This window comes from Anguilla rostrata, chromosome 1, assembly GCF_018555375.3.
Source record: "Anguilla rostrata isolate EN2019 chromosome 1, ASM1855537v3, whole genome shotgun sequence".
In the NCBI taxonomy this organism is placed as follows: Eukaryota; Metazoa; Chordata; class Actinopteri; order Anguilliformes; family Anguillidae; genus Anguilla; species Anguilla rostrata.
In genome coordinates this window covers 7,228,642-7,250,830 of record NC_057933.1, presented here as the reverse complement: position 1 = coordinate 7,250,830, position 22,189 = coordinate 7,228,642, and the positions used below count along the sequence as shown (strand labels likewise).

General features: G+C 49.9%; 1 protein-coding gene across 1 annotated transcript; it reads right to left on the bottom strand.

Moving 5' to 3' along the window:
• Positions 1–845: 845 nt before the first annotated feature.
• lclat1 (lysocardiolipin acyltransferase 1) lies at positions 846–21,987 on the bottom strand. The gene is made up of 6 exons (XM_064308079.1): positions 21,654–21,987; positions 14,116–14,285; positions 13,663–13,855; positions 11,217–11,363; positions 8,973–9,089; positions 846–3,878 (listed from the first exon to the last, which is right to left on the bottom strand). Exons 2-6 carry the CDS (start codon positions 14,281–14,283, stop codon positions 3,358–3,360), a joined length of 1,146 nt encoding a protein of 381 aa, XP_064164149.1. The 5' UTR covers positions 14,284–14,285; positions 21,654–21,987; the 3' UTR covers positions 846–3,357.
• Between the last annotated feature and the right edge of the window lie 202 nt (positions 21,988–22,189).

The window sequence follows — 22,189 nt, the reverse complement described above, 5'->3', positions numbered from 1 at the left end:
ACAAGGATGTTTGCTCAGCTTCGAGGACTGGAGCTTCATTTCCCAGGCCGCTGCGCCTCCCCTTCCTCGACGCCCACAGTCTGCAGACTTCAGGAAGGTTTCATCGGATTCGCAAGCCTTTTAAACGCTGAACAGATCATCACACAGACGCACAGCAGGCAGAGAGGCAGCCGGTGTAACTGCGTCCAATAGAGGTTATTTGCACCCCCATTTTGATTTTGAACAGACACTGTCCTGAAACGATAAAGAGATGGACCCACTGCACTAAAAGCAAATTCAGCATTTATGCACAAGTTAGGCCTTCTGAGGTGGGGTAGAAGATGTGGCTGCTATTATTTTTTTTAAAACATATTTTCCAGATTCTGTGGCAGTGTTGTGATTGTGTTGGCATCCTGGGTTCTGTGTTGAACCTCACAAAAACTGGTTTGTTGGTAGTGTAGCACCATTATACTGGATCCGTTTCAGGTTTGGTCAGGATATGGTCATTGGTTAATCTCCGCAAGTACTGGAACCGTTTCAGGTTTGGTCAGGATATGGTCATCAGTTAATCTCAGACTGTAGTGGGTCCTATGAAGGTGTAATTTGGGCCCTATTGTGGTGTAAAATGAGACTTAATCACCATTTTGTCTCACTTCTCAAATCGGCTCTTTGCCCTGCCTGTGCACGCCGACTGTCTGTTTCCAATATATAGATTTTAAAAACAAAAACCCGAAAGGTAGTTATTTTCCATTGCTTTCCTTGTGAGATTCTGTCCCCCTTTAGTTGTTTATCATGTTGATTAGTGCACATTGAGTACTTCAACAAAAATGTAAAAAAAAAAACACAAAAACATTATAGACACTATGTGACAATAAAGAATGTCTGATATTTATTAACAGTACTGGGTATAATAGTAGTAAATGACACAGTTCATATTTGGAGGCGGTGACTGAAGGGAATAATCTCCTTAAATGTGAACACCACAGTCCATCTGCAGCTGGGCAGGGACGGACAGAGAGAAAGTGGGGAGGGGGAGGGGGGGGGGCAAGGCAGTGTCTAGCTGGTTAAACACATTTTTACGATCTGGATCGAAGAGAAAGACAGAGGAGCACTGGGTCGACGGCACAGACATGCTAACGACAGCCGCTTATTCTAAGTTCAGTCCATCACAGTGAGTTCCGTCCGCCGGACGGGGACGTCGATACAGGACACGCTTCGCCACGAGCACGGAGAACACCGAAAAGATAACGGGACCCTTGAGCTGGGGAAACGAGACTTCCCCCCCCCCTCCCCCCCCTTTTACAAAAAGAGTTTACCTGCAGCATTTAGTACAAATTCACATTAAGACAGTGTCGTGTGTTTTCACAAGGGTTCACAGGTACTAGAGCGCTCTGCATCGCGTGGATGGAATTGGTCTTAAGTGAGCAGTGGTAAAAAAAAGAAGAAAGGACTGAGGTAAAAAGCTGATGAAATGCTTAAACCAGTTTTTTGTTGTTGTTGTTTTTGGCACAATCAGCGCTGCTTTCTCAGCTGACGATAACGAGGACGGTCATGCGAGGCTGACTGCGTCCCTCTGGAGGTAGGGGTAGGGGTGGGGGGTGGGGCAGATTTTGGGCTCAGGGCAAGTTTCCATTCCTAATGTGGGCCCACTGCGAGGCACGGTGCCGCCCCCCTGCCCCCCACCCCCACCCCCACCCCCACCCCCCACATGAATTTCACAGTCCCCCCCTGCTTGAAATCTGGGACACATAACACACTGGTGGTTGATCCATGCCCCCCCCCCCCACCGCTCCATGCTCTTCTCAGGGTCACACACACAAGAGCTCACACCCTCGCCATGGTAACACATCAGGAAACATTCTTTTTCGGGGTTCTGAAGGGGGTGTGAAAACAGTGGGCAGAGGGAATCAGCAGTAAGGATGCGCACTGTGCTACTGTGTGCGGACGCGTGTGCGTCAGTGTGCGTGCGTGTGCGTGCGTGCGTGCGTGTCTGTGCACGAGGGTGTGTGCATGTGTCTGTGTGTGTGTGCGCGTGTGTGTGTGTGTGTGTGTGTGTGTGTGTGTGTGTGTGTGTTCGCGCGCGGCTGAAAGCTGAACACCGATCCCAAATGCAGAGGAGCAGATGAGCGGATGTGTGCTTTCCATTGGCTGACGTCACTCAGATCCATAGATTGTCTGGCCTGGCCGATTCAGACAAAGGCTGGGCGTGAGGGGGGCAATCACACGGCCTCTCTCTCTCTCTCTCTCTCTCTCTCTCTCTCTCTAAGGGCACGCGGTTTCCATTCTGCCACGCCCGCTTCTCAAATTATGCGAATGAAAGTGCATGTGCTGAAATCCCTTTTATTCACTGTCTCTCAGCTCAAAGTGCTGTACGTCGGTTGGGGGCGGGGGGGAGGAGGGGTAAGGGGGAGTCCCAGCTGTTCTCAGGTGTTGGGGTTGGGCTGAGTGTCTGTGTGTGTGTGTGTGTGTGTGTGTGTATTCGTGCCTGTGTCTGCTTAAACGTGTGCAAAAAGCACTGATTGTTCCTGTAAAACACGTCGAAATGACTCCTGGACACAGTGAGAGGGACGCACACATACGCAAATCTTTAAAAATAAACATCTAAATTCTGATTTAAAGCTTAAAATCCATTGCAATTCATCTGAGGTCGTCTGACACTGTGATAAGGATATGGCTGAGTCAAAGGAAAGCGTGTGTGTGTGTGTGTGTGTGTTTCCACACGCGTTTTACCTGTCTTTGTCATGAATGTGGATATACACTATGGCTGTGTTCCATAACAAATAAATACACATTAACAATGAAAAACTTCATAACAAAAACATCCTGATAAAATACAAGGACCTTTGTTTTTGAACTGAACTGAACATGAAATGTTTCCCCCAAAACGAAATGAGGCAGGAGGAGCCGTGCAGACGGACGTGCCGAAAAGGGAAAAATCTGGTTTCCACGGGAACAGAGTAAAAAACGGAGAGAAAGAGAAAGCGAAAGATGGAGAGACAGAGAGAGACAGGAGCTGACAGACAGTCGCACATGCACGATGCTGGAGGAAAGGGTGATGCCTGTCAGGAGAGTTCTACATCAGAGAGCCAGACAGACAGGCTCCTGCTTCTTAAAGCACATTTATCCTCCTCCTCCCCTCTCCATCCCTCTCTCCCTCCTTTCCATCCACCTCTCCCACTCCGAGGTGGCCATGCACACGTTGGTTCTGCTCTCCTCTCTGTGGATAGAGGGGTAGAGGTGGCAGTACCGGACGTGATGGGGGAGGGGGGGAAATCCCAAACTGTGACCTCAGCCCCCGCCCCCCTCCCTCCCTCCCTCCCTCTCCCCCTCCCTCCCTCGGACACGCCCGCGTTTCTCGCCGGGGACCTTTCCGCCGCCTCACCGCTTCTTCTGGGCGTCGGCCTTCTCGTCCCCGCCCCTGGCCCCGCCCCCCGCCCAGTGGCGGTGGCAGGCCAGCTCCAGCAGCTCCAGGCCCCCCGCCGCCCTCTGCTGGCCCAGGAAGAAGAGCACCATGAGCAGGAAGTAGGCGCGCAGCAGCGGGGAGAGGAAGAGGCCGGCGCAGCAGAGCGCGATGAAGGCGCTCCAGTACAGCAGCGACGCCGCCTTGATCAGCATCACCCGCAGCTCCGTCTTGCACGGCGGGATGCGGCTGCGGCGGGACGCGTCGAAGACGCGGGCGCCCGTGTAGAACGCCCGCAGGCGCTCCTCCTTCTCCGCCCAGCGCTCCTGGCACCAGGCCTGCAACTCCGCCCCCCCCGCGGGCAGCGAGGACACCGGGTAGCGCCGCACGTGGAAGTGGATCTCCCGCGGGAACAGACCCAGCACCAGGTGGCGCTCTGTCTGCGGGATGTTCTGCGGGTAGGCCACCGTGATGTCGTGGATGGCGTCCAGATTGTCACCTGTGGCGGGGGCCGGGGGGGGAGGGCAAGTCAGGAAACCAGCGCTGGGTTCGGGGAGAAAAGGGCGGAGCCTGTGCCCTGGGAGCTACATTAGCGATTAGCATCGCTAACTATCCATTACAGTTAACCCAGCATTGCCCTTCTCTTTTCCCCCGTTATATAAATAATGAGTCGTCCCCACATCAGTGCACAATTCTGAATGTTTCATTCAGAACAGAACTTTGCAACAATTATTACTCAGACTACCACATATTTGGGTTATTTTCTCAAACATACCCAACATAAAGAGGACGCTCTTCCATCCAGACAGAAAAAGCAGGGGAAACAGACACACACCCTGTAAAGCTGCCCCACACACAAAGTACCAGCCATTCAGAGGGCAGTATGTGTGATGCACTGGCAGCTCCTCCATTTTGATTCTGATAGCCTTTATATCCTCATAAATGCAGGTCCGTCTGCGCACCACTTTGGTTTTTAATAATTCAGCGTATTAAAAAAAAAAAAAACAATGATAATTATAACACGACCATTATTAATATTACCACTGCCATTACCGCCATCATTACTGTGTGACAGGACGCGGGCCTTAGCGGACGGACGTACAGACAGCCAGATCAGATTCCTGGCGGGAGCAGCAGGGTCCTGTTATATGGCTTATTACTCATGACTTATATAAACCCTGAATGCCTCACTCAAAATATGAAGCCCGTATGCCTCGTTCAGTCTGTCACGTCATGCTGGCTTCCCACAGCGAAATGCCAGCACAGGACCATAACAACCCGCCCATCCAAGGATTAAGGACCAGGAAACGGAGGGAAGAAGGACACTGCACGCGCCAGATCAATCCTTCAGACTTAAGCCCCTGACACACTCAAGTCAAAAGCCTGTCTTTATGAGGCTTTAAACTGGCTTTAGTCACAGTATGCAAATGAAGAGTTCTTAAATAGTCCCAGAAGTGGTCTGACGTGCCCGGGGTGTGATGACACATCGTTGTGCCCGTCACTCAATTTTGGAAACTTGGCTCCGGAAGAGTTCACCTTGTATTTATTTTCATAAAAATATTCAGTATTTTTCTCCCATTACATAATGTTAATGTTAATAAGTTGAATGGTTGAGACGGAGAGGTCAGATTTGTTCCCTTTTCAGTTATTGACGACCCTAACATGGTGATGTCACTCCCCCAAAAAAAGGGGGCAACTAAGACTGTGCACTGTTCAGTTAAGCCATTATAAATTAGCAACAGCTAATTTAATTATTTAATTCTTCGTTTTTCAAGGATTGGTGAGCTCTGTTTTAGTTCAGAATGCATTTCTACGACTGTGTTTTTTTTTTGGCGATTGTGAGTCAGGCTGTTGATCCCTTCTATAATGCTACAAAAGCCTACAACACAAGCCAGAAAATGTCGTTCCTAAAATAAAATGGTTACTATTCTTGAACCCTTTTGACAACAGGCATAATCCTGGACTCTTCTGAAAGGTAATCCTTGGTTTACCGGATTTTGTTTTGCAAGAGTCAGAATTACTGTAAAGATCACTGAAAGCTACAGCAGCTCAAACTCAGTGGAAGTTCTTTCTCAACTAAAATATATATTTGCTTCTTAAAGGTAATATTGTAAAGCATGTCATTTTTTTGCATATCTGAAGTAAAGATTAAACTTCTCCATGAGATAAGTTCCTATTATTAATTTTTTTTATTATTATTCAACAGCACTGTGCTGTAATTCATGAGCACACCGCAGTAAACTCACGAAACCGAAAGCAGGGAGTCATACATCTCAAAGGCGGGGGCGATAAACACACGCGCACCCTCTCCCCACGCCGAGTTCACATGCAGGTTTTTACATAAGAACGGGCCTTTTTTCCGTCGGCCGCTGACCAGGCAACAGGGCCGCTCTTCGCTGTGGCGGTTCAAAGTCTACGTGCTAATTAGCCTAGCGCGTCCGTGACGGGACTCCCGTGTTCATTTCTGAGTTAAAATTTAATTTTGCTCCTTCTGCTCATCGATGGCAATTCCCAATCCTCAGCCCTCATTTCCCAACGGATGTGTGTATTTTACTTAATATCATGTTGTTTGTTACAGAATTCAAGACTTCTGCACGTTTGACTTTAAACTGTCTGTACATGTAATAAGCCCGTATTCTTTGTAAAACACTGTTGCTTTGACCTGTAATACACTGTCTCTCTATGTTACTTATACTTGTTGTGTTGTGCTGATTTATATTTTTTATATTCCCAAAAACTGTGTTTGGTGTGCCAAGGCTGTGAGACACAGTACCATTCAGAATTCCGTATTCACACTACCATCTGTGCTCTACGGACTGTAGTGTGGGACTATCGCTGGCTGTAGTGTGGGACTATCGCTGGCTGTAGTGTGGGACTATCGCTGGCTGTAGTGTGGGACTATCGCTGGCTGTAGTGTGGGACTATCACTGGCTGTAGTGTGGGACTATCACTGGCTGTAGTGTGAGGATACGCTGCTTAGGTGGCTTCGCTGGCTTAGGGGGATATCACTGGCTGTAGGTGGATCTATCCTGGCTGTAGTGGACTATCACTGCTGTAGTTGGGACTATCCGACTGTAGTGTGGACTATCTGGCTGTCAGGGGACAAATGTGGCTTGGTGTGGACTACGCTGGCTGTAGTTGGGACTATCACTGGCATGTCAGATGTGGATATCGCTACTGTATTGTGACTATCACTGGCTGTAGTGTGGGACTATCGCTGGCTGTAGTGTGGGACTATCACTGGCTGTAGTGTGGGACTATCACTGGCTGTAGTGTGGGACTATCACTGGCTGTAGTGTGGGACTATCACTGGCTGGCAGCCAAAGGCATGACTCAAGATTGGGCAACTCCAAACTGAGGAGCGTAAGGAAGGAAGACAGAACTGCTAAAAAAAAAAAGAAAAAGATGCGCCTCCTCACGTTTACAGCTTAGACCGGATCATCACTGAATGGCCTCTGAACCTGAACGACTCCGGGCTCCTTATTCCCTCCCTGTGACCGACATGCGTCACACTATTCATGAATACATAATGGGAATACCGACAGAAGACAAAGGCTCATCTTAGCGCTATCAAACAGGGGAGAACAAAATGAGCAGTCTTGGGTGACTACGCTTAGCCAACAAAATCAACAGCCCAAATTAGAGCCCAAAGACAGCAGGTCAGTCAAAATGAGAGGCAAATTTCAGAAAGCGGATATATATATGAACGGTGCAATGGCATATGCTGGTTTAATTATTAGATAAGAACTTAAAATAAGGATTAAAGCTACAAAATGATAGCAGACAGTTTAAAAGTCTAAGTATATGACTTCAAACACATTTCAATGATCATGACTCATAAAACTGGCCTTTAAAAAAAAAAAAAAAACACTTTAGAATTTATGAACATTCCCATTATGACCTTCATTTCGGATGCTTTTGTATCTGGAATGTTCCGCTCCCACATAAAAGCCTTCCGCACAGCGGTAGTTTTTAATGAGGGAGTGACCAGTAGATCTAAACGGGTCAGTATTCCAAATACTTCCGAAAGATCTTTTTGTCTCACGTCCGCGGTACGGACGGAAAAACTGAAAGTGGCGAGACTGAAAACAGGGCCTCGTTACTGCCGAGTAACAACGCGAGGAGCGGGGGGGGGGGGGGGAGACAGGTGGAAAATCTGAATCAAGAAACCAGAACATTCCAAAACAACCAGTTTGCAGGTCCGCGCCAAACTTCAATTTGGAATGCTTTCCGGCGAGCGGAGTGCGGCGCTCGATAAGAGCGTTAGGTAACGCCATCGGAGCCGGGGTGACGTCGGCGGCGGGCCATGGCCCGACACTGAAGTCATTAAGGCGCAAATAAAATCTCCCCCCTAAGCACTGTATTAGAGCGCTCCGCTGTCTGCCCAATTTTAGCCCCAGCGCTGCTGGATCCGTCTCGCCGTCCCGCGACAGTCACGGCTGAGCGATGTATTAAACACGCGGGGAATGGGGCGCCGCCTGCCTAAATATTACACTTCCTCCCCGTCTCCGGAAAGAGTTCCTGCGGGGAACCCATCCCCCTCCAACCCAACTCGTGAGTCACAAACAGCGTGACCGTTTCCCTTCCCGCGCGGTCATCTCGGATTTCTGAACTGCCTCTCGGTCACTCGACGATGCAGCAAGCTGCCGTTCATGCTCTAGGCTTGGTGGAATACGTGCGCGCAGCTCCGTTAATGTGATACGTGGTTTGGCGAAGCAAGAGAGAAAACAGCCAGGGGCTGCGAGCTCATCCTGTTAAGGCGGTGCTTCAGCGGGCTCCACGGGCTATAGCGGAGGTTGCGGCAGTCAGCGCTGGATAAACACAACTAGGCATTCCAAATTGGGGAGAAAAAGGGGGGGGGGAATATTTTTGAAAAAAAAAACCGCCAAACTGAACAGAATATGTCATAACATACTCATTCTCACATTCACGTTCATGTTCAGAACGCAGTTTTATTTATTTATTTTTTTTAACCTCACATCACCCGCAGTGGAGCTTTTGAACGCTCTAACTTTCCCCACAATCTCGGTCAGACACCGAGGAGGAAAATAAACAGTGCTAAAAGCTTCAGACAATTCAATCGACTCACACTTACTGGCGTTAGTTCACACTTAGTCATCAAGACGAACAAACCACACAAAACTTCTTGTCGTGCTAAATCTGCATTGGCCAATCAGAATTGCAGGGTTTGTGCCGCAGGGCCACAGTGATTCGTCTCTTGCTGTCACCGCAGGGGAGGTCTGTACTGTTTGTTCTGGTCTCAGACAGTGCATACATAAGTGCACTCCAACGCACTGACTTCATCACTTTTGACTTTAGCCGCATCACCTTTTGTCCAGACCACGGTCTGTTTTTCTCCAAGTCTGGGACAGAGTTTTCCCAATGGGGGACGAGGGGGGGGGGGACTTGGATCACATTTTTGCAGTTTCTCCAAAAGCATGACCATTTTTGGCTCGTATTTTTTAAAAGCAACGAACCCCATCCGCTTTATGACCCGAGCTCTGACTCCGCTGTTTGAGAGTTTAACACCCGCGAACTAGCGCCCCTCTCTGCGCTCCGTTTCAACGCGGACGGCCGCGGCGTGACCTCTGACCTTTGCGAAGCGTGTCCACGATGAAGGTGAAGCCCGTGGTGCGGGGGTGCAGCACGTACTCGTACTTGGGCAGCCCGTTCTTCTGGGCGAACTCGTCGCTCCTGGCCCGGGTGTTGTCTGTGGGGCGCACACGGTAAAGCGCGTCAGCGGGCGAAAGGTGCGAACGCTCGTACATTTTTAAATAAAAAAAAAGAAAAAAAAAACATTTATATCCAAAGCTTTGCTTTCACTGCATTTTAGCCCTCTGGGGAGTGTGTGGTGAGGGGGGGGGGGGGGGGTTCAGACCTGAAAACTACTGCCTGACATACACTTGCTAATGTGTTTATTTTTTCTGTTATATCAGCATGGATTGGAGAGAAGGACGTAAACCTGCTCAAGCAAAGCTAGGATTCATATCTGTAAACTTCTGCCTTCCTAGCAGAACTGATCTGGACTAAACTCGCCCATGCAGGCAAGAGATTAGTGCAATAAAGCAGGGGTCCTCAGTTTAATCCAGAAAGGGTCCTCAGTCTCATCCAGAAAGGGCTGGTGTGGGTGCAGGCTTTCGTTCCAACTAAGCAGTAACACACCCGATTCTACTACTTAACCACTAGAGAGTCTTTGCTAAGGAGCTTGATTAGTAGAATCACAATGTGTACCTGCTTAGTTGGAGCAAAAGCCTGCACCCACACCGGCCCTTTCTGGACGAGACTGAGAACCCCTGCAATAAAGCAACGGGACACCCCAGCACACCTCCCCCCCCCCCGCTCTCTTCCGCCATACCTGCCCCGTGACCCGCTACCCGCTACCCCCTACCCGCTAGCCTCTGTGCCCCACAGAGCGGTTTAAGGAAGGTCAGCGTTCGCATGCGGACATCAGCCCTCTGGAGCTGAGCCAGCCAATCCCATTACAGAGGATCGGTCCCTGAGAACAAACGCACGGGCCACTCAGAGCCAGAATCCCAGCATCTCTGCAGGCGATCAGCGCCGCGCGCGCCGGCGTACGGAACGTCCTCGCGCCGCACTTCCGCACGGGAGGAAAAGACGCACGGCGCGGTCCCTCGCTGACGTCACGCTGCCGAGCCTAAGCCAGCCAATCCCGGTAAGAGGATTGCGGCCGCTCTCTGCGGCTGCGGCTAATGACCCGCTAATGCAGGTGCAGCGCGGGGCGGTGGGGAGGGGAGGGGGAGAGGAGCTCAGGGGATTTGGATGAGATGAGATCAGGACAGAGCCAGCGTGGGCGGTTTTGTGAGCGGGTACACAGTACGCAGCACAGAGGGGGACATGACCATCAGCTGCAGAACTGCAGTGAAAGACAGGTGTGGATTAGAGTGTGTGTGTGTGGTACAGAAGTATATGATCTACCGGACACTGGTATAAGGGTACAGGAGACACAGGGGAGTCTAAGTGTGTGTGTGTGTGTGTGTGTGTGTGTGTGTGTGTGTGTGTGTGTGTGTGTGTGTGGTGTGTTGGGATGGGTCGTGTGTTGGGTAGTCATGCCTGTGCGTGGCTGTGGTACAGGCTTTAGTGCATGCTGGTACGGCTCTGTTTCGTGGATGGGGTACAGGCTCTGTTGAGTATGTACAGGCTCTTTTGAGTGGTCTGTTTGAGTGGATGGGGTACAGGGCTCTGTTTGAGTGGCTCTGTTTCTGTGGCATGGGGGTACAGGCTCTGTTTGAGTGGCATGCAGGGTCAGGGCTCTGTTTGAGTGGCTCGTTTCAGTGGTATGGGGGTACAGCTCTGTTTGCGTGGCATGCTGGTACAGGCTCTGTTTGAGTGGCATGCTGGTAGGTCGTAGGGCTGCTGTCAGTCTGTTGAGTGGCTCTGTTTCAGTGGTATGGGGGTACGTTAGTGGCTCTGTTTCATGTAGTGGCAGGCCGTGAGTCATGGAGCTCTGTTTGAGTGGCTCTGTTTCAGTGGTATGGGGTACAGGGCTCTGTTTGAGTGCTGTCATGGGGTACAGGCTCTGTTTGAGTGGCTCTGTTCAGTGGTTGGGTCAGGGCTCTGTTTGAGTGGCATGCTGGTACAGGGCTCTGTTTGAGTGGCTCTGTTTCAGTGGTATGGGGGTACAGGGCTCTGTTTGAGTGGCATGCTGGTACAGGCTCTGTTTGAGTGGCTCTGTTTCAGTGGTATGGGGGTACAGGGCTCTGTTTGAGTGGCTCTGTTTCAGTGGTATGGGGGTACAGGGCTCTGTTTGAGTGGCTCTGTTTCAGTGGTATGGGGGTACAGGGCTCTGTTTGAGTGGCATGCTGGTACAGGCTCTCACCAGTGAGGTCAGTGCCCTCGGGGAACATGAGCAGCTGCAGAGGCTCTCTGATGTCACAGAAGTACTCCAGCATGTTCTCCATGTGCTGCCGGTCATCCTCCCAGCGCCGGTGGATGAAGATGAAGGAGGCCACCTGCATGGCCCAGCCTGCCACACACACACACACACACACACACACGGAGAGACAGACACACACACACACAGACACACATACACACACAGACAGAGACACACACACACGGAGAGACAGACACACACACACACAGACACACATACACACACAGACAGAGACACACACACACGGAGAGACAGACACACACACACACACACACACACACGGAGAGACAGACACACAGACACACATACACACACAGACAGAGACACACACACACACACACACGGAGAGACAGACACACACACACAGACACACAGACAGAGACACACACACGCACACACACACACAGAAAGACAGATTGGCAAACAGACACACAGGCAGACACAGACAGACACACAGTCAGAGACACAGACAGACATACAGACAGACAGACACACAAACAGACACACAGACAGAGGCAGACAGACAGACACATATACAGACATACAGATACACAGACAGACACACACAAACAGACACATATACAGACACAGACAGCCAGACAGACAGAAAGACACATAGACACAAAGGGTGTGCATTAACAACAGGCCTGTGGGCTGGGTGCATATTTTCATATTATCCCTCCAAGCCGTGACCAGTTGAATTTTCCTAATATGTCCATGTGATGCCTGATCACGCGTTTCAGTGATAATCAGGGTCCATAAAAAGACTCCAGTCATGGTAACAGAAATACACTGCGCGCTGCAGGTAACGGCCGAGTGTTTACGATTATTTAAACAAAAAGATGAAAACAATCAGCGCTGCTGTTGTGTACAGACCCGTTTATTTTCGGTCTGTGCTCCAGACCGTAAGTGGCCTTCTCAGAGCAAACCTTGAAAAACTCCGCCCTGTTAACCTAATCGTTTCATTCTCCCCACCGAGGTGAGTCACTCCCCATTCAGGGGGTCCCGGGGGGGGGTAGGGGGGGTGCTGGATGTGTGTCCATGTGCCAGCACACCTGTGCACGTGGGTTTGCATGCTTTTTGAGCAGATTTGAGTGTGTCCTTGTGTATAAGTGTGGGTGTGTTCATGCGTGCGTGTGCACGCCAAGTGTCTCTGTGTATGTGTATGTGTCTGCCTTAACCAAACACTACCACTCCAGGACTGGAGTTTGAAATCCCAGCATGAAGATACATGTGCATGTGTACGTGTGTGTGTATGTACGTCTGTGTGTGTGTGTGTGTGTGGGCCTGTGTGCGTGTACACATGTGTGTGTGTATGTGTGCGTGCATCTGTGCACGTGCGTGTGTGTTCTGGCCTGTGTGCATGTGATGTGTGTTCTGGCCGGTGCAAGTGCGTGTATGTTTTGGCCTGCGCGTGTGTGTGTGTTCTGGCCTGTGTGTATGTGTGTGTCTTCTGGCCCGTGTGTGTTTTGGTCTGCACGTGTGTGTGTGTGTGTGTGTGTTCTGGCCTGTGTGTGTGTGTGTGTGTGTGTTCTGGCCTGTGTGTATTTTGGCCTGTGTGTGTGTGTGTGTGTGTGTGTGTGTGTTCTGGCCTGTGTGTGTGTGTGTGTTCTGGCCTGTGTGTGTGTGTGTGTGTGTACGTGCATGCGCGTGTGTTCTGGCCTGTGTGTGTGTGTACGTGCATGCGTGTGTGTTCGGGCCTGTGTGTGTGTGTGTGTGTGTGTTCTGGCCTGTGTGTGTGTGTGTTCTGGCCTGTGTGTATTTTGGCCTGTGTGTGTGTGTGTACGTGCATGCGTGTGTGTTCTGGCCTGTGTGTGTGTGTGTGTGTGTGTGTTCTGGCCTGTGTGTGTATGTGTGTGTGCATGTGTGTGTGTGTGTGTGTGTGTTCTGGCCTGTGTGTGTGTGTGTGTGTGTGTGTGTTTCGGCCTGTGTGTGTGTGTGTGTGTGTGTGTGTTCTGGCCTGTGTGTGTGTGTGTGTGTGTGCGCGTGTGTGTGTGTGTGTGTGTGTGTGTGTGCGGCCTGTGTGTGTGTGTGTGTGTGTGTGTGTGTGTGTGTGTTCTGGCCTGTGTGTGTGTGTGTGTGTGTTGTTCTGGCCTGGTGGTGTGTGTGTCTGGCCTGTGTGTGTGTGTGTGTGTGTTCTGGCCTGTGTGTGGCGTGCGTGTCTGGTGCCTGTGGTGTGTGTGTGTTTCTGGCTGTGTGTGTGTGTGTGTGTGTGTGTGTGTGTGTGTGTGTGTGGTGTGTGTGTCTGTGTGTGTGTGTGTGTGTGTGTGTGTGTGTGTGTGTTCGGCCCTGTGTGGTGTGTGCGTGTGTGGTGTGTGGTGTGTGGGTGGTGTGTGTGTGTGTCCCGTGGGTGCGTGTGCGGTGCGTGTCGTGTGTGTGTATGGACCACGAAGCCCGCACGGACTGACGCGCCTGAGGCAGATCTTCTCCAGCCGCAGGTAGCTGCACCTCAGCAGGCAGCACCACAGGAACATCCAGTCCAGCCGCGTCCGGTGGTTCATGATGATCACACTGCGCTCGCCCGGGACGAAGCCGTCCCCCGTGATCACCACCTTCACCTTAAACACCAGCTCCAGCAGAGCCTGCCGACGGGGGGAGAAAGGAGGAGAGAGAGGGCAGAGGGACAGAGAGGAGGAGGGGGAGTGAGTGGGAGAGAGAAAGAGAGAAAAAGAAAGAACGACAGTGGGGGAGAAAGAGAATACATGTCCACTTACTTCACAGACATAAAAAAAAAAAACACTGAAAATGCAAAGCCCAAAATGGACAGGTGAATAGAGGGAGAATGAGAGTGGGGAGCGGCAGCAGGGAGAGAGGAGGTGCAGGAGGCGGAGGAGGCGCACACCACGGGCAGCGTGAGCCAGGTGGCGACGATGCGGTCGGTCAGCCAGCGGTACCAGGCCGGGGAGAGCAGCATGAGGGGCAGGAAGGGGCCCAGCATGAAGATGCTGCCAAAAAAACTGCCCAGGAAGAGGGTGACCACGAAGTACAGGCCCCGCAGCGACACCGCCATGCCTGCAGAGACAAAATGGCCGTCACTCAGTTACTCATAACGCTCATGCACATAACCCTCAATCACCCCGTCACTCACAGTTTCCCATAACGCTTACACACATAACCCTCATACACTAACCCCAAATCACACTCCCCCATCACTTACAGTTACTTATGATGCTCATATATATAACCCTCAATCAATCACCCTCCCATGTTACTCATAGTGCGCATACACGCGAGTTTCAATCACCCTCTCATGTTACTCATAATGCACAATGGCCAATGGAACCTTGAGTTGTCATGGAAACTTCAATGTACCTGATTGTGACGTTGCGATTCTTTGAAATGCGAGCTCTCATTATAAGCCCTTCAGGGTTTCCTTTACCACAGCTAGACGTTTTAGTGCCATTTCACAGCAATTTAACCCTTTGAAGAGCTTTCTAGAAGTCGGTGTTCTAGAACTCCATCACTTTCAATGACCAGTAGCCATTGTTACATCATCATTAGAATGTTCAGTTATGAACATTCTAATCACATACTTGTGATGTCACGCCTTAAAGGATTCAACGTTTTCTTTTTTAACTCTTCTTGTGCGAACTAAAAAGATGTACAGATGAGATGTAAGCCGGTCTCATGACCGCAACATCGCTGGGAGAGCGCAGACAGACACACACACACACACTCCTCTCTGAAGCGTGCGCAGCCAGTTTCCAGTTCCTTTCAGTCTGAACACGGCCTACTCGCACCCTGTTTCTCAGCACCGCACACTGGGACGTCACTCAGCCCAAACACAGCGTTTTATCCGTGCGACCCCACCTCCAGGCTTCCATTTCAGTTCATTAAGACTGTGTTCTGTCGTTGTTCATGTCACAACAAAAAATGATCGCCTTTACCACAAAGTTTCAAGAACAGAAAAAAAAACACTGAAAACTTAATGGGGGGAAAGAAGCTTTTTGGTCAATACTGCATTTGACTGAAATGATACGTTCGGCTCCCATTGAAACGAGATGGAATTAAGAACTGCTTTTAAACTGCAGGCACTGGAAATGGAAGTGAATCTGAGGCTTGGGAGGAAATGAAATTATCAGCGTATCCTTTTTCTGTAGAGAAACTGAGAGCCACACGTTCCTCTATTGCGCTCTACGTTTGAGGCCGAGCCAGTGAAAGACGGAGGCTCATTTAGCCCTGCTGCCGCAGACACCACGCTGTTCAGCCAAGTGCTGACTAACGCTCACCTCAGTGGCCCGACGGCAAAGAAAGCCACTCCGATTTACAAAAAGCCCTTTGTGCTTTCGCAAGAGAACCTTAAAGCGTTCATTAAAACAGAAATTCAGAAGGTGAAAGCCACACGAGTAACACGGTGTATCGCCCACCCAGCTGCGCGATGCCGCCAAAACCCCCCTAACAACGGAAGCAGGGTTAGCTCAGAACTGCGCGGGACGGAGTGGACGAATCGACCAGCCGTTCATGCTAATCCAGCGCCAGCGCTAGCTGCCCTGTGGAGCCCCGACCCTGAGAGGAAGCCCACACACAGGAAGTGAGCCGCGCGCGTTCTCCGCCTCCGGGGGGCGGAGAGGGGCACCCGCCACCGCTCTCTCAGCCCCCGGACCGGCTCTCCGGACGCCTCCGAGCGACAGAGCCACGCCCACGGCTGCAGACGGAGAGAAACGGGGGGGGGGTTTCCGCACGGGTTCGATCCCAGCATGCTCTCTGCCGGCACTTTCAACCACAGGGCCGCGGCCCCCACGTGTTCCTCCCGCAGCTCAGCGCCGAGGGTGGCGTGACGGGGGACCGGCGTGTTTGGGCATGAAGGTGCGGGCGCGCCAACACGCGCGGTGAAGACAAATAGGGCTTTTTCCACACGCGCGGACACACACACACGTGCGCAAGCACATACACACACAAACCACACCCTGTTACAGTAACTATAGGACCAATCATTTCAACAGTCCTTTATGTGTGTACATCTCCACCCCACTTAAATGCACAAATATATTAGAATACAACTTTAAAATGAAAAGTATCAAACACAATGTCCTCCCCTGGACATTTAACTGACTATGAAACTACTCTCCATGCTCACAGGCAAGTAAATCCAAAAATGATAATCTAGTAAAATTGAACCACTGAATCCAATAAAGAGGGGAAATGCTCTGTGTGAAAGAAGCCTCCATTTACTGTGACAGGTTTCAAACAGCTCAGACTTCCTCTGTTATGACTGGCCATGGAGCTCCAGGGAGCGTTTCTCTGGACAGACTGAATATCAGTATCAATCAATAACAGCACTGCCCTCTTTCCCTCTGCTTCTTCATAAAAACACTCAGGTGTGATGTTTCTTGTACAATTTTGTAACAGCCAATTCAGAAACGAGATAGTCTCAACCCTACAAACTGTCCGTATCGTGTAGAGCCAAATCTACAAAGAGCAGTACTGGGAAAGCCGAACTGATAAAGATTGATAAGATAATGGCTCCAATTAACCTTAATCCTATCTGCAATTATGCAAGAAACAGTCCGTGGGAGTAATTTTTTTGCACGAACACCAGGCTCAACAACAGAACTGTATGTACCAACAAAAAAAATCAGAGAAAAAACATGACCGGAATTACACCTGAAGAACCCTCCACAGGCAGGTGGACATGCAGAACTGGGGGTTTGTCTAAGAGCAGTGGTGAGAAGAGGCCGTTGTCCCACAGCAGGCTAAACGCACAGCAGGCTAAAGGGGAGCAGGCTAAACTCAGAGCAGGCTAAAGGGGAGCAGGCTAAACTCAGAGCAGGCTAAAGGGGAGCAGGCTAAACGCACAGCAGGCTAAACATGAGAAGGCTAAACACACAGCAGGCTAAAAGGGAGCAGGCTAAACACACAGCAGGCTAAAGGGGAGCAGGCTAAACTCAGAGCAGGCTAAACACACAGCAGGCTAAAAGGGAGCAGGCTAAACTCACAGCAGGCTAAAGGGGAGCAGGCTAAACTCAGAGCAGGCTAAACACACAGCAGGCTAAACGTGAGAAGGCTACACACACAGCAGGCTAAAGGGGAGCAGGCTAAACTCAGAGCAGGCTAAACACACAGCAGGCTAAACGTGAGAAGGCTACACACACAGCAGGCTAAAGGGGAGCAGGCTAAACGTGAGAAGGCTAAACACACAGCAGGCTAAACGTGAGAAGGCTACACACACAGCAGGCTAAAGGGGAGCAGGCTAAACGTGAGAAGGCTAAACACACAGCAGGCTAAACGTGAGAAGGCTACACACACAGCAGGCTAAACGTGAGAAGGCTAAACACACAGCAGGCTAAACGTGAGAAGGCTACACACACAGCAGGCTAAAGGGGAGCAGGCTAAACTCAGAGCAGGCTAAACACACAGCAGGCTAAACGTGAGAAGGCTACACACACAGCAGGCTAAAGGGGAGCAGGCTAAACTCAGAGCAGGCTAAACACACAGCAGGCTAAACGTGAGAAGGCTACACACACAGCAGGCTAAAGGGGAGCAGGCTAAACATGAGAAGGCTACACACACAGCAGGCTAAACGTGAGAAGGCTAACACACACAGCAGGCTAAAGGGGAGCAGGCTAAACGTGAGAAGGCTAAACACACAGCAGGCTAAACGTGAGAAGGCTACACACACAGCAGGCTAAAAGGGAGCAAGCTAAACACACAGCAGGCTAAAGGGGAGCAGGCTAAACTCAGAGCAGGCTAAACACACAGCAGGCTAAGCGTGAGAAGGCTACACACACAGCAGGCTAAAGGGGAGCAGGCTAAACGTGAGAAGGCTAAACACACAGCAGGCTAAACGTGAGAAGGCTACACACACAGCAGGCTAAACGTGAGAAGGCTAAACACACAGCAGGCTAAACGTGAGAAGGCTACACACACAGCAGGCTAAAGGGGAGCAGGCTAAAGGGAAGCAGGTTAAACGTGAGAAGGCTACACACACAGCAGGCTAAAGGGGAGTAGCACTGGAGAAGGTCGCCCCTTGGCCCAGAAGGCACCTCTCACCCCATCGCCTGGCTTCACGCAGCGCTGCTTGCACAAGAACCCGCAGCGCCTGAAAGTGGCACCACCGTGACACAGCAGGTTCAGGGCACAAACAGCACGTGGTGAAACAGGCCACACCTGAAAGTGGCACCACCGTGACACAGCAGGTTCAGGGCACAAACAGCACGTGGTGAAACAGGCCACACCTGAAACTGGCACCACCGTGACACAGCAGGTTCAGGGCACAAACAGCACGTGGAAAACGAAGAGCTTACAGCCAGGACCAGGGCACTGGGGAGCCGTACCCCACCCCATAATGAAAAGTACAACGCGTGAGAGAGGCGTGGGATCTTGTTGGCTCAGCACAATTGCCAAATTACCCCACCAGGTGCATAGCTCCCTACCCACAGTCCTGCTAATATTGTGGTGTGCAGCCACAGGGATGGGGGTGGGGGGGAGGTAGGGGGGTGTACACACCCTTCGGGACGTCTGTGCAAACATGCTCTCACACGTACCACTTTGAAACAGGCAGTGGGGGCGGGAGGGGGGGGGACCTCCCCCTGAGGTCCCCTGAGTGAGACAATCACAGTGCAAGCGGAATCAGCTCAATTAGCTCAGGCCTACACCATTCCCCTTTCCCGAGAGCGAAGCTCACGTGCACGTGGCCTGCGCAAGTTAAGGGAACAGCCAGCCACTTTAGCTACACACTTATGGCTTTACTTCAATACTATGCCACTGTTTTCAACTTTTAACTTAAGGCCTTACATTTAAAAAAAAAAACTTTTTATGTTAAATGAAAGCTGACAGTCCACCCTCCTTATGCATTTTTTCCTCCTCATTCAGACGGGGAGAGCAGAGATGGTTGCACATAAAGATGGGATCACCACACAGAAAGGATGAATCAATGGGGAATCAAACCCCAGCCCCACCGGGGGGATTTGCACTCGGTTGAGAGCTGGACGCCTTATTAACTGTGCCCACCTTTCACATAATAATCATATCTGTTGCGTACATCACTCCCTTTAAGCCTGTAAATACACAGGCCTAGATGTACCCAGACACAGCCAACCTGCAAAACAGAGTGTCTTTAGTCTACTGTATCTGAATATTATCACCCATATCATGCAAAAGATCTCACCTTTTCCATTCAAATGAGCTCCAAAGAGACATGTTGTCCCCTCCCCCCCCAACCAAATGTAAATGGAAGGTGAGCTGACGTAGTCTCTGTCAGTTGAAGCCCTGCCCTACATGTGGGGCAGTGGGAGTTCGGTGCTGGGCACCACAGACAAAATGGGGGGGGGGGGAGAAAGGACTTCCACCCCAAGCTTTATCTACACGCAGTGCACTCAGTGCCAATTGCTGCCTGCAATCATCAGAAAAGTGCACGTTAATTACTTTTCCCCCTGACAGGGCTCCATTAAAAGGTCTAAGGAGTTTGAAGTGCACTGCGCACACGCACACGCACACGCTAGGGCTCAGTCCATACCGTGACTCAGCGATACTGAGCCTTGCGTGCCGTAAAGTTATCAAATCCGTAAATGCCCACGTTAGGGCAAACTCAGCTCTTTCCTCCAATGAGCACTGCGCCAAATGTCCGCATTGCCCTCTCGGACGTGAAACCGGAGGGAATTATCTGTGTCTGTCGGGAAGAAACGCTCAACACGCAAACACATGCACGAGAGATGCCTGCTGAGAAACAGCCATCTATGGCTGGAGAGGATCTGCCCTGTAGGCACCTACATGCATGCACTCATTCACTCCCTCACTCTCTCTCACACACACACATCATTCACTCCGACGAGTGTGGGTCAGGTGGCCTCAGTGTGCTCAGTAATTGATTATGACACCCACCTGCTAGAGGTCACTCTCAACCCAGCCAAGACACTTCCCTCCCAGTCTGATACACCCCCATCCCAAACAGGACTGGTAGCATTCGCAAGACTGTCCTGTATAAGGATTTATAACAGTACTGAGGCCACATTTAAGGGGCGGACCTGTAGTATAATGGGTAAGGAACTGGTCTTGTAACCTAAAGGTCACAGGTTGGATTCCAGGTAGGGCACTGCCACTGTACCCTTGAACAAGGTATTGCTTCAGTATATATCCAGCTGTAAAAATGGATGCAATGAAAATGCTATATACAAGTTGTGTAAGTTGCTCTGGATGTAATGTAAGTTAATGGGACTGCATTCCACAAATTACAGTCACATCCTCCAAATCAGACACAGAATTTAGACTCTAAAGTTGGCTACAGCACCTCTATTTGTATTATATCTGAATCCTAACACAGACATGCTTTTCAAAAAAACATTTTTCAACCAAAACTCAAGTTTTCAACAAAAACAACCAAACTGAGAAATGAAAAACATAACAGAGGACTAAGGGGACTGGCTTTTAGCATGGAGTGAACAGATGCTGGCTTAAATGTCTTGGTACACCGTGCCAAAAGGATAAGGAAAACAGTTGTTAAAATGTTAAAGATCCAGAATGATGACTCATAATGGCTTATGAATCCTCAAACAACACACGGAAGTACATCGTGTGGAAGTTGAACCCAAAAGTTGAAACCGCACTTGCATTGACTGTAATGAGCCTGCAGTAAACAAAAACATTTGAGAAACGGAATGTACATTCCAGGAAGAGAGGATTCAGGGCAGAGCGTAATGTACCGTAGCGTAAGACTGCTCCTCGTCTTTGACCACAGCTAACGCCCAGTTCTTCCTTAATCAAGTGCCACAATTACGACAAGACAAGTGCCAACAACTAATACCCGCGGAATGGTTTTAAAAAACGCCACAAAATATATAAGCTTATAAAGAAAGATATAAGTATAAACGGTGTTTTTAAAAAAAAGAGATCTCTACATTGCTTCTGGAAAAAATATTACATTGCGAAATTATGTCATTGGCTAGTCTAATTTGAGAGAACTTTATCAGGATGGGGGTATTTCACGCATTTTAAAAGCCATAAAAGTAATTGCCATCGTTAGCTAAACTGAAGACATTTCCGAGAAAGACTATTAATCAATGACAGGCGCAGGCTTAACGTTAACAAAAAGAACACTCAAGTCGTTATTGTGCACGCTGCCAATTGAACTGGCCACGATTCAACAGTTAGCAAACGTTACCAATACGGTTGTTTTTGTATTAGCTAGGCTAGTTAGCTGCCCAGCAATCGTCTTCTAATGTACGTTAGCCAAATTACCGTTGCTAGCTACATCTTATTAAAGATGACCTAGCTAACTAACATGGCAGTACCCAACCCATGATTAGACAATACCGCTTGCAAGAGAACCAACTGACAAACCATCGTTAGTTCGCCTGGGACCAATCGCAAAGCGAAATGCTTCGGGAGCAATAAGACCCCCGTCCTGTTGAAATACAGTCACACAAGCGAACACAGTGAACCCACCTGAATGTCCGTGGTTTCCGTTGCTACCTACCTAGTCAAAACGAGACTTGAAAACATAAATAACCTCACTTAACCCTAGCTACCTAGCTATTTGGTTGCGACATAGCTAACGACCTAGCGTATCTAATCTCGTTTCCAGGAGTTTGTTTATAGTAAAAAAAAATTCAGTCTTCCAAGAGTGTAGCTGCACCATATCATACATAAGCAATCAGCGGGAGGCGCTGAGAGCACGTTTAGTGCGAAGCAGCCAGCTAGGTAGCTAACAGCTGCTGTTGTCGCTATCTCACCCCTACTGTAGCTGCCATCATTGCCATGAAACAGGAATAACCTTTAAACTTACACCTATAACCCTGAAAGTTAGTGCAGGTGTGCGCAACCAGGGGGCGCTGTTCAAATGGATCTGTCAAAGGCGAGGATGAAGCACAGCTCGCGGTCCGTGCTCTCAGGGTTGTTAGTCCGGAAAGAAAATAGAAAAAGCCAACTTTCACTCCTCATTAATGTCAACAAAAATATTTAAACAATTTTTTTTTATTAAT

Bases quoted from the DNA above. Each gene is read 5' to 3' on its own strand.
- lclat1 (XM_064308079.1), bottom strand. From the start codon at position 14,283: ATGGCGGTGTCGCTGCGGGGCCTGTACTTCGTGGTCACCCTCTTCCTG. The intron at 11,364-13,662 runs GTGGTCCATACA...TGTGTGTGGCAG, and splicing joins CGTCAGTCCGTGCGGGCTTC to GCTGGGCCATGCAGGTGGCC. The intron at 9,090-11,216 runs GTGAGAGCCTGT...TGCGCCCCACAG, and splicing joins CGAGGGCACTGACCTCACTG to ACAACACCCGGGCCAGGAGC.